At 38.2% G+C, this 13,875-nt stretch overlaps 1 protein-coding gene and 1 long non-coding RNA gene across 2 annotated transcripts in view; one reads left to right on the top strand and one right to left on the bottom strand.

Moving 5' to 3' along the window:
• Positions 1-4,118: 4,118 nt before the first annotated feature.
• On the bottom strand, positions 4,119-12,555 carry LOC113635623. Its single transcript, XM_027135161.2, has 2 exons — positions 12,137-12,555; positions 4,119-9,423 (listed from the first exon to the last, which is right to left on the bottom strand). The coding sequence occupies exon 2, from the start codon at positions 9,405-9,407 to the stop codon at positions 6,300-6,302; it is 3,108 nt and encodes a 1,035-aa protein (XP_026990962.2). The 5' UTR covers positions 9,408-9,423; positions 12,137-12,555; the 3' UTR covers positions 4,119-6,299.
• The window catches only part of LOC113635624, a 21,360-nt gene continuing 16,193 nt past the window's right edge, over positions 8,709-13,875 (top strand). The window contains exons 1-3 of the long non-coding RNA XR_003438868.2: positions 8,709-8,834; positions 9,815-9,877; positions 13,201-13,875. The exon at positions 13,201-13,875 is cut by the window's right edge and continues 122 nt beyond it. This is a non-coding gene — a long non-coding RNA (uncharacterized LOC113635624). The remainder of the gene's footprint in view (positions 8,835-9,814; positions 9,878-13,200) is intronic.

Below are 13,875 nucleotides of genomic sequence, written 5' to 3'. Positions count from 1 at the left end.
CACATAGATGTTTGACTCCTTTTTATAAAACCTAATGATAACTGAAACCACCTAAACCACCCTGATTAAAAGTTTACATATCCTTGAATGTATTTCCACATTATAAACACACAGGTTGACAAACAAATGTTTAAATGGCTATTAAAGGTAAGTTTCCACACCTGTGACTCATTGTAATTGTAATTAGTGCCTATGCATACATAGTCAGTGAGTTTCTCATCTCATGCAGTGATGCACTGTCTTGGCTGGATGAGGCACCATGGGGACGACAAAAGAACTGCCAATGGACCTGCATAATAAGGAACTTTATAAAGCAGGAAAAGGATATAAAATATATCTCAATACTAGAAAATGCCAGTCAGTACTTTAACGAACTTTGATAAAGAGGTGTAAATTAAGAAGTTCTGTTTATACTTAGCCATGGGCAGGTAGACAAAGAACGATTTCACCCTCTACTGCCAGAAGAATTGTTTGGAATGCAAAGAAAAACCCACAAACAACTTTGTGAGAAATAGACTAGAATAGAACAGAATGGGACATAGAAGCCTTTATTATCGCCACATATACATTACAGGGGAATTCTTTTCTTCACATACCCCAACTGAGGAGGTTGGGGTCAGAGTGCAGGGGCAGCTATGATACAGTGCCCCTGGAGCAGGGAGGGTTGAGGGCCTTGCTCAAGTGGCAGCGCTGGGCCTTGAACCCCAATTCTCCGATCAATAACCCAGAGCCTTAACCACCACAGTTGAGCCACCACTGCCCCAAATACAGGCTTCTCTGGAAAAAAGTGTTGTTGTTTCAAGAAACAAAATAAGGAGGTACAAGAACACAAATGACCTGCATGGTTGAGTTGCCAGGAGAAAGCCGTTACTACATCCATGCCACAAAAAGGTCTTCAGTATGCCAGACAGCACCTAGTTGTGCCTCACAGCTTTTGGACAGCCATAAACACTATTTTTGGAGTGGTGGCAACAAGGCCTATGGTGAAAAGTACACCATTCCAACTGTAATGGTGGGGGATCTCTTGTTATTTGGGGCTGTGTGAGCTCCAGTGGCATGGGGAAGTTAATGCAGCCTGTTATCAGAAAATACTGGTAGACAATTTGCATTCTACAGCACAAAAGCTGCAGGTGGGACGCCCTTGAATATTCCAACATACAGTAACAATGATCCAAAGCACAAGGCAAGTTTGACCCTCCAGTGGCTACAGTAGAAAAATGTGAAGGTTCTGGAGTGGCAATCTCAGTCTCCTAATCTCAAAATCATTGGGAACTTTGGGAAGATCTCAAACGTGTAGTTTGTGCAAGACAACCAAAAAATTTACAGGAACTGGAGGCATTTTGCTATACCACCTGAGAGAATTAAGAACCCCATGAACAATTATGACAAAAGCCTGCATGCCATCATTGATGCTAAAATGGGCAGTACACAATATTAAGAACTAAAGGTATACAAACTTTTGTTATTTTCTTTTTTTATGTTTTGTTTAATGATTGTGCCATTCTGTTATGCCTTACATATTAACTTTAGTCCTATAAAAAATAAAATACTTTTGTATTGCTTCTCATTCATGTTTTATTTAAAAACTGGTACACATCTTGTAAATTCTCCCAAGGTATGAAAACGTTTGAGCACAACTGTTTATCCCGTTCTTTTCTGTAATGCTTTCTTCTTTCTTCCATCCTCTTTCTCTTGCAGAATAAGATATCATTTTCCTGTAACACTGCAACAGTCACCAAGATGCATGCTCACTGATACTTGATTTTTAATACGATTATTTTCATCTTATCCCTGCCTATGCACTTCCCTTCATCTCTAGCACTCTTATTTAGTCACATGTACACATACATAAATCCACCCACACATATTTATCTATAGACAAAACAATAGACAGTGACAGATGATAAACAGGAAGTACAGTCACTTCCAGATATAAAATATGTTCTGTCATGCGAAGACTAATGCACACACATACTCATATTTATGAATCACATGCTTAAATAAATTGGTAGCATGTGCACATACCCTCCACGCCAGTTGCCATGAGCTCATGGCTAAAACAAAAACATAGGTCTGACTTTCTCCTTTAGGAGCCAGCAAGTAATTCATAGGAGAATGATAAATAATGAATGTCCAAAGTTGAATTTGGCTAAGTCGTTTACATTTAAAATATAGTAGGGCAATATGCACCTGTAATCAAATTCAGCCAGGTTATATATGCCAGAGGGCTGTGCCCCCACTGCCCATTGCTCATATATCCACAGATTCTTCACATTAACTTAAACCTTTCTTCCTCTCTCTGGTGACTTCAGTGCTTACTGACATAACAGTGAAATAGGATTATGGTTTGTTTTGTGCATGGCAGTTAGAATAGACTGTCAGATAAGTTGACCACAGGTCTTTTGACCCCTGATTCACAAACTTCATCGTCCTTTCTGGGCCCTTTAGTTTTTGCACTTTCTGATGTGGAAAGACAAAAAAGGTGTGAAGCAGTCATGTTAACTCATGGCGATCTTTCTTATGTATTTGTGGGTGTGCTGTTGTAAAGGGGTGTGGGGGCATCAAAATCAACTCAGATTCCATACAGTATGTGTTGATGCCGGGGAGAACCGTTGATCATGTTTGTGTGACAGGCTGTGTGTTTTTGTGTTCTTGAGTGTGCATGCATATGTAGGTGTGTGTGTGGAGGGTGGGGACATTAGTCACAGTGTGTGGGAAGCTCAATGAGTAGGCAGCCATGGTGACATTAGCATGATCATCATGCCCATTACCACCTTACCATAATAAAACAAAGGCTCTCTCTCTGTCTCAAACTCTCTCTAACTCTTCATCTATTCCCAAGTCCTCCCTCACTGCACAGGTCAAAATTTGGTGACTGTGCACTGACTACAGAAATAAAGATATGTCACTTACTCTCAACATAGAGCTTCTTACAACAATCTTGCGATGTTGTTACATAAGACAATAATCACATCTCTGATATCAGATTACTTGTGCATGAGAAGAGATGTAATCAATCGCATTTGGCAGAGACTCATCTTAATGTCCTTAAGCGGCTAATTCTTAGCAAATTAGCTAATATAAACAGCATTTAGGAAAGAAATACTCTCCCTTGAGTTGAAGAACCATGTTATCATTACCACAATGACCACACACTGTAAGTGATAGCTTTGAGATTCACTGATGGCATAAGCACTTACCAGACCATAGAAGGTATTATATCGCAGTTGATTTCCTTGTGCTAAATTGGCACTGCTGACGTGGTTTAATTGAAGCCTTTATTAACCTGTGCTGATGAGCACATCACTGTTTAATACTGTTATGAGCACTGCTTGTCTTTCAACACTCTAAGAATCTACAGTTTAAATATAACATAGCACTATTTTGCACATTAAACATATTTTGAAAACTTCCCGCACCCATGACTGTATTCTGAGTAGAAAAAATAGGATTAGAGGCTCAAAACCTCAATTATGCACCTATGTGAAGTACGTCAGAGATGCTCTGTGATGTGCAGCTGGCTTTGTGAACTTCCACATAGCCCCAGCCACACGTCTCCAGGATGACACATCGCATCAAGGCTGAAAGTCTCTCCCCCACTCCCTCTTACACAGACACACATATTCACATTCATATTCATGAATAGAGACTAGCAGTATAACAGCTCCCCTGATGACTCTATTCGACTGGTGATACTATAAAGTATTAATGAAACCTATTATTCCTGCTATCCCTAACCAACACTGATGTATGGCCCATCTCTGACATTTACCTGGGCAGCTATATAAATGATAAAAATTTTGACCACCAACATGTCAATTTGTCTTAAAGTGCTCCCTCTACTGGAGGCAAGTGACCTCTGCAGCTTTTTGTAGTGATGTGTTCAGCTATTGGAAAAGTTTCCAATTGTGTAGACTAAATGTAAACAAGTCAAACAATTGAAAATCTATTTGAAAATAATGTTGAATATATGCTCAAATCGTCTTCTTTAATCCATAGAACTAAACAGAAAGGCCAAAAATAAGATCTATTTACACATTATCATTTTACCTGTGGTGCAGAAATATTAAAACATAATGTTTATACATTAGAAAACCTTTTGTCATGAGAAGATCCGGGGCTCACACTAATATAGTGATTACAGGACAGTTAGAAGAATAACAGATGCATCTGAAAAGGACATACAGATAGAATTGTATATATTTATTAAAGGTACATTAACCAACTATAATAAAGTACTTCTGAACTGACATCAACACAATTAGCACTAGCGAAGGGCAAGAGAAAATACAGTATACACCTGAAATAATGAAGAGACGCAGCTTAATGCGCATCCAAGAGAACCATTCTCTCATCTCTCTACATTTTCCTTTCTCTACATTGTTCTGTCCCTTTTCTGTCTTTCTTTTGTTTTTGTTTCTTTTTTCTTAGGTCACATACAAATGACCTTCTTTTAGGCACTTAAGTTTTCCTACAAAACCCATCTTTGGTCACAAACTGTTCTTTAGGTATCTTTACAAGTCTTGCTTGGGTAGACAGTTAAAATTCATTTAAACCTATATCTATAAGCACAGTGTTACTAAAGATTTTGGCATTAAGGCCATATTTAGAAAGTGGACAAAAACATCAAGGCAAGACAGCAAAAGGGACTTCAAGTCAACATACAGTAAGGTATAATACTTCACAAATTTAAATCTAGGACCTCACAAAATAGGGAAACCTACAAGTTGTGAACAGTGACATAAGTTTCTTTATCCTTTAAAAATCTATGCCAACAATTTATACTTTGCATATAATCTATATATTTAGCTGTTACTTATATTTATGTGTTTATGCAGTAGGCACAAACTCTTTGTACTCTGTAAGCTGTTATATTTTTGTTTTCTTGGAAAAATAGATGTGTTTTTGTTACTAACATATAAAAAAAATTCCTGATAAGTAGATATTTTCACACATGCATCCATGTTAGGAGCCCAGAGTTCCCCCATGCCTTCAGCTGTTTGAAACTGTTGCTTTCTTTGAGGCTGAATATGCATCATATGGTTATTAAAACCCAAACTGCTTATGCTTCATTCTATAAAGTTGACTTTGTGCATCACAGATGCTCATAAGACACATATATGCATCAGTAAAATATTTCTCTCTCATCATCACTAGATCATTAGATTCCAGTACAACTCAAGTCTTCATATGTTGAAATCTGGCAGTAACATTTTGTGACAATATTTCACTGTCCTCTACAAAGATTTTGACATCAATCCAAAAACATAGTTTACATTCTGGACATACAACCCAATGGACACTACACAGCCAGTGACAATAAAAGGCTGAAGAGATACAAACATTTAACTTTCACACAAAATTTCACACTGGTTTACATCTGCAATCAATCATGCAGCTGGTTGAAATCAGCGTGGAACTGAGCCATGAGTCATAGAGTACTTAGCATTGTTTCTAAAAACATACAATAGGAATAAATTGAATACGGACCTCATAAAGCCTTTATAACACATAATAATAGTGATTATAATTTCTGCAGATGAATTGGAAGATCTGCAGTTAAAGCCACACTCCAAAATCCCACATTTTTGCATGTAAATTGTAAAATTGAATATGGATTTGAGATTCTTACATAAATTGTCTTGAGAATTTTAAACTTTGAAAAAAAAAAAGAAATGAGAATTAAAATGCCATTGTATCTAAATAACTATATCTAACAGTGTGACTGCTTCAAAATTCCCATTTTAATGCAGCTTAATTCCATTTTTTATGTTTTAATATGATCAACTTAGCAAATTAAGCTAAAAAATTACATTTAAATGATAACAGAAGGAAACACTCCAGGTAAATAGCATTCATTCTTAACCTTAAGACTTTCTCACCCACTAAGCCCTGCTTTTCTATAACCCATCTTGCAATGTTTCAGACACATTTATTGTTGGTATCTGGAGGCTTTGCTTTATCTCCTTTATGTCTAATGTTTTTATGTATTTAGTTTTAGCTCCACTAATTTTTAACTGTACTGATGCCAACAAGTATGATTTTTAATCTAGGAACAGATGTGTGTCCATTGAATTTCACTATAAACCCAATGATTGCAAAAACCACAGCCACTCCCTGATTTACAGTCAAAACTATTTTTTTAACATACTCAAAATATGTTTTTATTCAGTGTATTCAATTCAAAGTACTAGGGCTTTCTCTCATTATGAGGATTTTATTTGTAGTGGCCATTTTAGGTTGCAGGAGGTCATATTTCTGCCCAGTGTCTTCTGCCCATGCATACATCATGCCCAATGTTAAACCAGTCCAGTTTGCATGTGTATATGAAGAGGATATGGGTGATATATAATTGGAGACTGCCCATTGGCTATGTAGTAGTTGCTGAAATTGTGGTCGGTCATATATGGAGCAGGCTGGTAGTAGCAGGTGACATTGTTGGTGTTGGGTATAATGTTCTGCTCTCCCAGGACTTTGAGAGCCAGGATGGTAATCATATTGAGTGTTTGTCGTCGTTCGTGCCCCATCAGGCACACAGTGCTTTCATTGACCACTCGTCGTAGTGTCATTAAGTAATCGTACTTGCTTTTCTCTTCTCCAATAAAGTGATTTCGTAGATAGGACTCAATCTTCCTTTGTTGCTCATTCACATCTGGAAAGTCAATAAAAAAGCGTGAACACATATAACGCTCTAGAGTTTTAATTTCTGTCTCACTGGCAGGTTTGAAATCTCTAACCAGTAGGTTACTATACTTAAGCAAGCCACCACCCCGGATCTCCTCTGGATTGCGTGTTGCAATTAGCCTGTAACGCAGATGGTCCATGGCTTGCTCAAAGTCTCCATACATGCTTTCTGCCACTACTGTGACAGAAGGAATCTCTCTGGGAGATGGCAGGAGAGATTTAGTGTCAGGTAGATTTAGATCCTCTGAAGTCTCTACAGGTGTCACTAAATCTAGTTGACTATAAGATTCTAGAACCCCATCCTGTGATATGGAAAGATGTACATGCTGTTGTGATTCTACAGAATGTTCCACAATCTCTGATAATACTTCTGGTTGTTCTGGAGTTTGAATTGTTGAAGCCTTTGATCGCTCTGAAGAACAAGTGGAAGATTGCAAGACATTTGATGGGCAGACAGAATACACTTCATTTTTAGACATTGATATTGGAGGTTCTAGAAGACATGTTGACATCTCTGGTGAGTTGTAAAAAAATGTTTCTAATACAGAGGAATCTTGAGCTTGTTTGGGTATCAGTATAGGTGGTTCTAGAAGGTGTGATGTCGAATTTGAAGACTCTAGAGTCTGTGTGCCAGGTTCTGGAGGCAGTAGACATGATATGGGGTGTTCATAGGAGTCAGGAACTGGTGATGAAATAATAGGAACTCCAAAGCTTTCTACCTTCCCTGAATCAATAGCAAGATTTGTAGACAAAGGTGTCCCTAACTTGGAGGAAGCTTCTACTGTATCAGTAACAGTTTCTTGCAACTCTGAATATTCTTGAACACACTCCGCAGTTTGGGGAGCAAGCTTTGTATGCTCTTTGTTTGAAGGGTTTGGACAGAGAGACGAGTTATCATCTACTTCTAATATAGGCTGACAATTGATCTGAATAATTGGCCTCACTGTTGGAGAGCTTTTTGTCAGGATCTCAGGAAATGGTTGTATGGTCATGGTTTGGTCCTTTTGAGCAGAAAAGGGTTTAGGGCTCAGGACATGGCTAGTAGTTTCACCAGTCTCTGGTTCTGAAGTCTCTATATGAGTTTGTACATTTTTGTCTGGGTATAGAGGTATGGAGAGCATCTCTGAGTGTGTACCATTCTCTGGTGCTGAAACACTAAAGGTTGTTGTGGAAATATCTAATATTCTAAGCACTGAGTCTTTGCCATTTGAACAACTGGATATTGATTCCAAGCAGTTTGTGGTATGCTCTTCTACTTGCATTTGTGTTGACACTTTTGGTTTACTTACAGTGAGTTGATGGCTGACAAGCTGAGATGAATTAGCTTTTGGGTCTTTTAAGTCTAATTTGCTTGATAAGTGTGGCACACATGTGACCTTTCTAGACATTTTTCTGGGGGGTTTTGGTGAGGAATGCTTAAGAACAACCATTTGTGAACTTCGGCTATTTTTTTTGGCAGGAGGTGGTAATGAATACTCATTATTTGAGTCCACTGACGTGCTTTGTGTAAGAAGGGTGATAGGAGCAAGCGGGAATGTAGAGTGTCCACTGAGAACCATGGCTTCAGTGTTTTTTTCTGAATCTTCCACTGGCATGCCTATTGTATTTGTATGCTCCTTTTTAGATGTAAGAGAGTCTGAATATGCAGCTAATATGGTTTTACTCTCTTTATTCCCCTCCAAATGGACACATGCTTGAGAACCTGACAGCTGTGTGTCATGCTGTATGTTTGTATTTTTATTAGCGACCACCTGTTCATGTTCTAGCTGTGAGTTAATGTTTCTGCTTGAATGTATCTCTAGCATTTCATCTATTTTGTTCTTATGCTCTGACATTGTTTTAGACAGTTCTGATATTTCTTCCTTAGCTTCAGTCATTGTTATGGTTTCACTCAACCCTTGAGTTGTTTTATCAATGGACGATTTGTATTGGTCTTCCATCATACCTCCTCCATTGTGGCACACATCATTCAAATTGTTCATCTCTTTAGTTTTATCTGACATGTTAACATTTGTTTCATTGCAGCTCTCTGTACCAGCAGAGGTGATTTGCTCATGTATTCTAACTGACCCCAAGTCAGTGCTCGGAATCATGGAAGCCTTCAGTTCTTTCTCCTTGAGTTGTGCAGCCTCCCTTCTTTCAGCCTCAAGGTAGGACTCCAACATAGTGTCCAAGATTATCTGAAAGGAATCTACACTAAATTCAAACTGCCGTCGCAGAGAGCTGACAAACTTAAGTTCCACATTTTTACCGCTGTTATTGGAGAGAGAGATAAGGCTCCATCGGTCATACTCTGTAAATACTTTGACCATTTTCTGTACATAAGCCTCCTTCATAGTGAGAGCTGTGATTTTGTCCTTGTTAACTCCTTGTGGTAAAAAGTCCAGGAGGCACCCCAGAACAACTTCTTTTATGATCTGAAAGTCTTCTTGTTTAGAAAGCTCCACACCAAAGATAATGTCTAAGTCCTTATAACTAGTGCCATTCTCCTTGACAAGGACATGACTTGCTGTGGAGCCATTGAGACGGACATCTCTCACTTTGATATTCTTAGAAACCAGTCTGTCTCTGACAATGTGAATGATGTCCTTGGGTTTAATCTTTAAGGTGGGAAAGTTACCCCTGCCATGAATAGGAATGACCTCTGTAAGAACCTGATCTAGAGTCTCCACTTGATGTTGTGTTAGATTATGGAACCGCCGATCATCCTTCAGTTCCATCATACAGTATTCTGCAGGACTGGGGAAAAAGAAATAGGAAGTAAAATTAAATAGAATGATAGAAATAAAATAGAAATGTAAAGAAAACAAAATTTGAGATTATTACAAAGTACAAGAAATTATCGCTTTTTATGTATTTTGTCATTTATGTTAGAAACAAATCAGTGATTATCTAATGTGAATATAATTAGCTATAAATATTGTAATTGTTTGGTTGCAGATGAATCAAAACAACAAAATGAATTCATGGATAATATATCCTGCCTCAGTAGTGTTGTAAACATGTTCATATTGGAATAATCATGAATAGTCATTATTATACAACAAAAGGTATGAAACAGCTAACTTCCTTAGATGCTGCAAACGTATAATGTTTTTGTATTTAACCAAAAGACTTTTTGCTTTTTCAGTGAGTAAGAACATATACCCCTCTTTGTCGCAAGCTATCTCCAAAAGATGACTCATTCTCTGAGGTAATGTATCATTTTTGCAGCCATTTGGGTGGGGAATCTTCACTGTGTTTAGTTAAAAAATAAAGCTCAGTAAATTAAGATTGAAAGTTCCTACATGTTGGAATAATAGTAAAAAAATTGCAACATTCACTCTTTCAGTCAAAGCAAGACAGTGGGTATTAATTCTCTCTCTACCAGTGCTAACAGGGTTAAACTGAGTGACTCATTGCTATGTTCAGTATTAATCATCTTACTGTCATTAAAAAAAAATGTAAATGTGAAAAGCAAATTATGGAATAGGAAGAAAAATGCATGCACATGCATCCAAACATTTGTGTGTGTGTGTGTGTGTGTGTGTGTGTGTGTGTGTGTGTGTGTGTGTGTGTGTGTGTGTGTGTGTGTGTGTGTGTGTGTGTGTGTGTGTGTGTGTGTGTGTGTAAAGTAAGCTTTAATAGCAAAAACCCCAGTGTCCACAACTTTTCATGAGGATAATTGAAGGGTCAAACAATATATTTTTTTCAGGATGCACATGCAGCTGATATGTGACTGATTTGTATGACCTACATTTATATGAACATCTTAATAATAATATACAATACACACACAAAAATATTATTAAAAAAAAGTTTGAACTTGGATTAAAACTTGGATTCTTTGGATTTATTCAGTTGTCCAGCTGAGGGTAATTGTAAAGGTTCAGTGTAGCATGTGTTTCCCATTAACAATCTCCAATCTAGAATCTGCTATGGAATCTTAGAGCCTTTATCTATTCAAAGAACATCACAAAATTAAATCTATTTTCCTAAGAGTAGCTATAAATAAATCCATTTGCATAATATATGGTATTTTATCAAATGCTGCTTACAACCATGATATTTTTTTTTCGGCATATTGCAGTTCAGCAGAAATCAATAGCTTTCTGTTACTTGGTAATACTTGAAGAAATTTTGGTAAATTAAGATCCCTTAATAAGCTAAATTTTGTTTATTGTTTAGTGTGTATACTTGCCCACGTCGCCTTGCGCATACATGCGGGGCGGATTGTTTCCAGCTGCCTTAAACAGACACTCCAAGACGCAATAATGAAGTCAAAGGGTGACCACAAGACATGAAGAGAGATGAAGTATGGTGATGATGTGGGGGAGGGGTGTGACGTAAGCAGGTCCCACAGTCGTGATGAAGCTCTATGGGTCCCATAGTCTGATGACAAACTTTACTCATGACACCACCAGTCTTTTTCATCTTTGCCATTCCTTCGATATGCTCTAAACATATTTGGTTATTATGTGCTGTGTTACTGGAATATGAAACACAGAATAATAGCAAGTGGTAGCGTTTGTTTTCTTTCTACACCCCTCGTCTCCCCTCCCCTCTCCTCCCGCAAACAAGCCGGGGTGAGTCATAGCTCAGAAAAAAAAGAAACTGCACCCAGATGCGCTTTCGTGCCCGACTTCAATTTCCCCTGCCTTACAAAATCAAATCTGTAATGCTTTTAACTGATCATTTAGTCTCGTATTACTTCGAGAAACTCAGAGAATTATTTGTGTGACACAAATAATAAGTTTATTAATAATAAGTTTTTTAATATATATATATATATATATATATATATATATATATATATATATATATATATATATATATATATATATATATATTGCATTGGTTTATAGTCCATCTGTTTTGCAGACACTTGCTTCTGACACTTGCTTCATGCTTCTGAGCCACTGGCTCTATCAAAAACTTCTTCCAGTTTACACAAAGCATTAAGGGAAATATCAATCCTCTGTGTTCTAAATGCCACCTCTGTTATCTTTTTTTAACGTCGCGACGTAGCTTATGGGGGAGGAGGTTACTATAATACTATAATATACTATAATATTAAAAACATTATTAATATCCTTAATGTTCTTTTTATCATTTTTATTTTATTATGTTCTGCTTTTGTCTCCTATAGGTGGTGCACTCTTTCGAAGGCAAACAAAGTCTAAAAGCCAAATGCGCTACTGTTGCTTAGAGCTAATTTACGGTTGTGGGTCTTGTATATGACTATTATATGACTACTTCACTTGGTCCTGCATATCTTTAAAACTTCGTCACGTGAACGTAAAGTCTACGTCACGATCATAAACAAACACTCCTCGGTTTCATCTGTAATGCCCTATGTAACTAGAGACACTTTTTTTAAATTGTAATAAGGCAATATAATACCTAAGTGGATCAAATTTACGTCTCTTGTCAAAATAACTTACGCCGCGAGCATGGAAATTCCTCAACTCACCTGAGTTAACAGTATGGATAAGGGAACCTTAAACTCTCAGGCGTGGGAGTTGAATTCCGGGGCGTAAGATCTAGCAGTTTTTATGAGGATCAGTGATGTCTTGTTTCGTCGGCCTCGGTTCAGACGTATTTCCGCAGAGAAGAGATAAAGAAAGATGCTGCTGCTGCGTGGTCGCTGTCCAGCCTGCGCCGCCCCTGAACCGAAACTCTTAAATATCTCGCGCTTTTTCTCCCTCCGCGCCCGAAAGCGGAAAGCAGTTGCCATGGCAACCTGGCGTCACGCTCTTAAGGTGGTCCACGTAGTGAAAACGCTCAGCTGTGCCGCATATCAAAAGAGCGATAGGCGAGAGTTAACAGGTTATCGATAGGATGAGCACCTCTGTGCTTATGTGTGTGCTGAACGTTTGTAAGGCGAGAACGACTCAGCCAGTCTGATTCTGCACAAGAATGAAAAGATTTTCTACACGATTTAGTAGGAAGCTACCACAACATTTCCTAAGCCACTAAACTCCAAACTTTACTGGAAATGCATACCATTAAAACTACAAGGAAACACAGGAGCATAAAAAAAACCTGAATTGAAAATTGCAACCAAAAAAACTGACATGCAATAAAAACATCCATAGCCTGTCGTAGCAAATTGAACACGTGCATCATATATTAATTGTAAATTGAGATATATTCATTTTTAGTACGTAGGATAAATTAATTGTAAGTACTTCTTTGCGAAAACATGAATCTTTTTTGTTTCTTAGAAAATATAGGAAGTATAGATAATGACGCTTATTGTCTATTCTGCTATTATTTGAATACTCTTTTAATACTAGATCATTTAGATGAATTGATCTCTCTTGTGACTGTTTATGGCTTCATAAGATGTGCTTAAATATAAGCGAAATGGGCTTTGTCAATGTGGAGGATGCTGTGCACATACACGCCGCAATGCCGTGGCAGCGCTGAATATTGTATCAGGCAATCAGTGACTCATCCTCTCTCTCTCTCTCTCTCTCTCTCTCTCTCTCTCTCTCTCTCTCTCTCTCTCTCTCTCTCTCTCTCGTGATGTAGGGACACAAATCCAATCATCAATCAACCCACCCCCGCCCGCATGCCCACGTCAAGCGATGGCTCTCCGCAGCACCAGTCCAGTCTAAACTTGTCATGCTCACTGCTCCGGGTTCCTCTCTCTCTCTCTCTCTCTCTCTCTCTCTCTCTCTCTCTCTCTCTCTCTCTCTCTCTCTCTCTCTCTCTCTCTCCCCCTTACTCCTACTCAGATTCGTGCATTTTTCGACACTTATTTTTTCATCTGCAGCCTGGACAATAACCGCCCACGCTTGGTATAGCTAGTAGCGCTACCACGCGTCACGTGTCAGATTAGTGAAAGCAGCTTCTTTCAATAATTACAGCATCGCTTACATCGGAGTCTTAACATTTTTCGTGTCAGATTACACCATAAATAATAATCTGGATTTATTTCACAACAAACACGCTCTTATAGGTCTAACTATTTATGGGTGAATCTCTGTCCACTGCGCACTGTGAATGCTAAGAGCGGATTTGCTTGATAGATGAAAGGTCAATTTACTCGTTTCCAAAAATAAAAAGGACGTCACTAGACTTGTACGGCCACGGACAGGGAACAGAGCGTGTTAAAAATAATGTCAGCATGCCATCCCGATTGCCCGTGACGTCAGATTTAGCACGCCTCCGAAGGCGTTACCGCAAAGGATGCGCGTCGCGAGG

This window comes from Tachysurus fulvidraco, chromosome 17 (genome assembly GCF_022655615.1).
Source record: "Tachysurus fulvidraco isolate hzauxx_2018 chromosome 17, HZAU_PFXX_2.0, whole genome shotgun sequence".
Lineage (NCBI taxonomy): Eukaryota > Metazoa > Chordata > Actinopteri > Siluriformes > Bagridae > Tachysurus > Tachysurus fulvidraco.
Note: the sequence above shows the minus strand (reverse complement) of the source record. Positions and strands in the feature narration are given on the sequence as shown.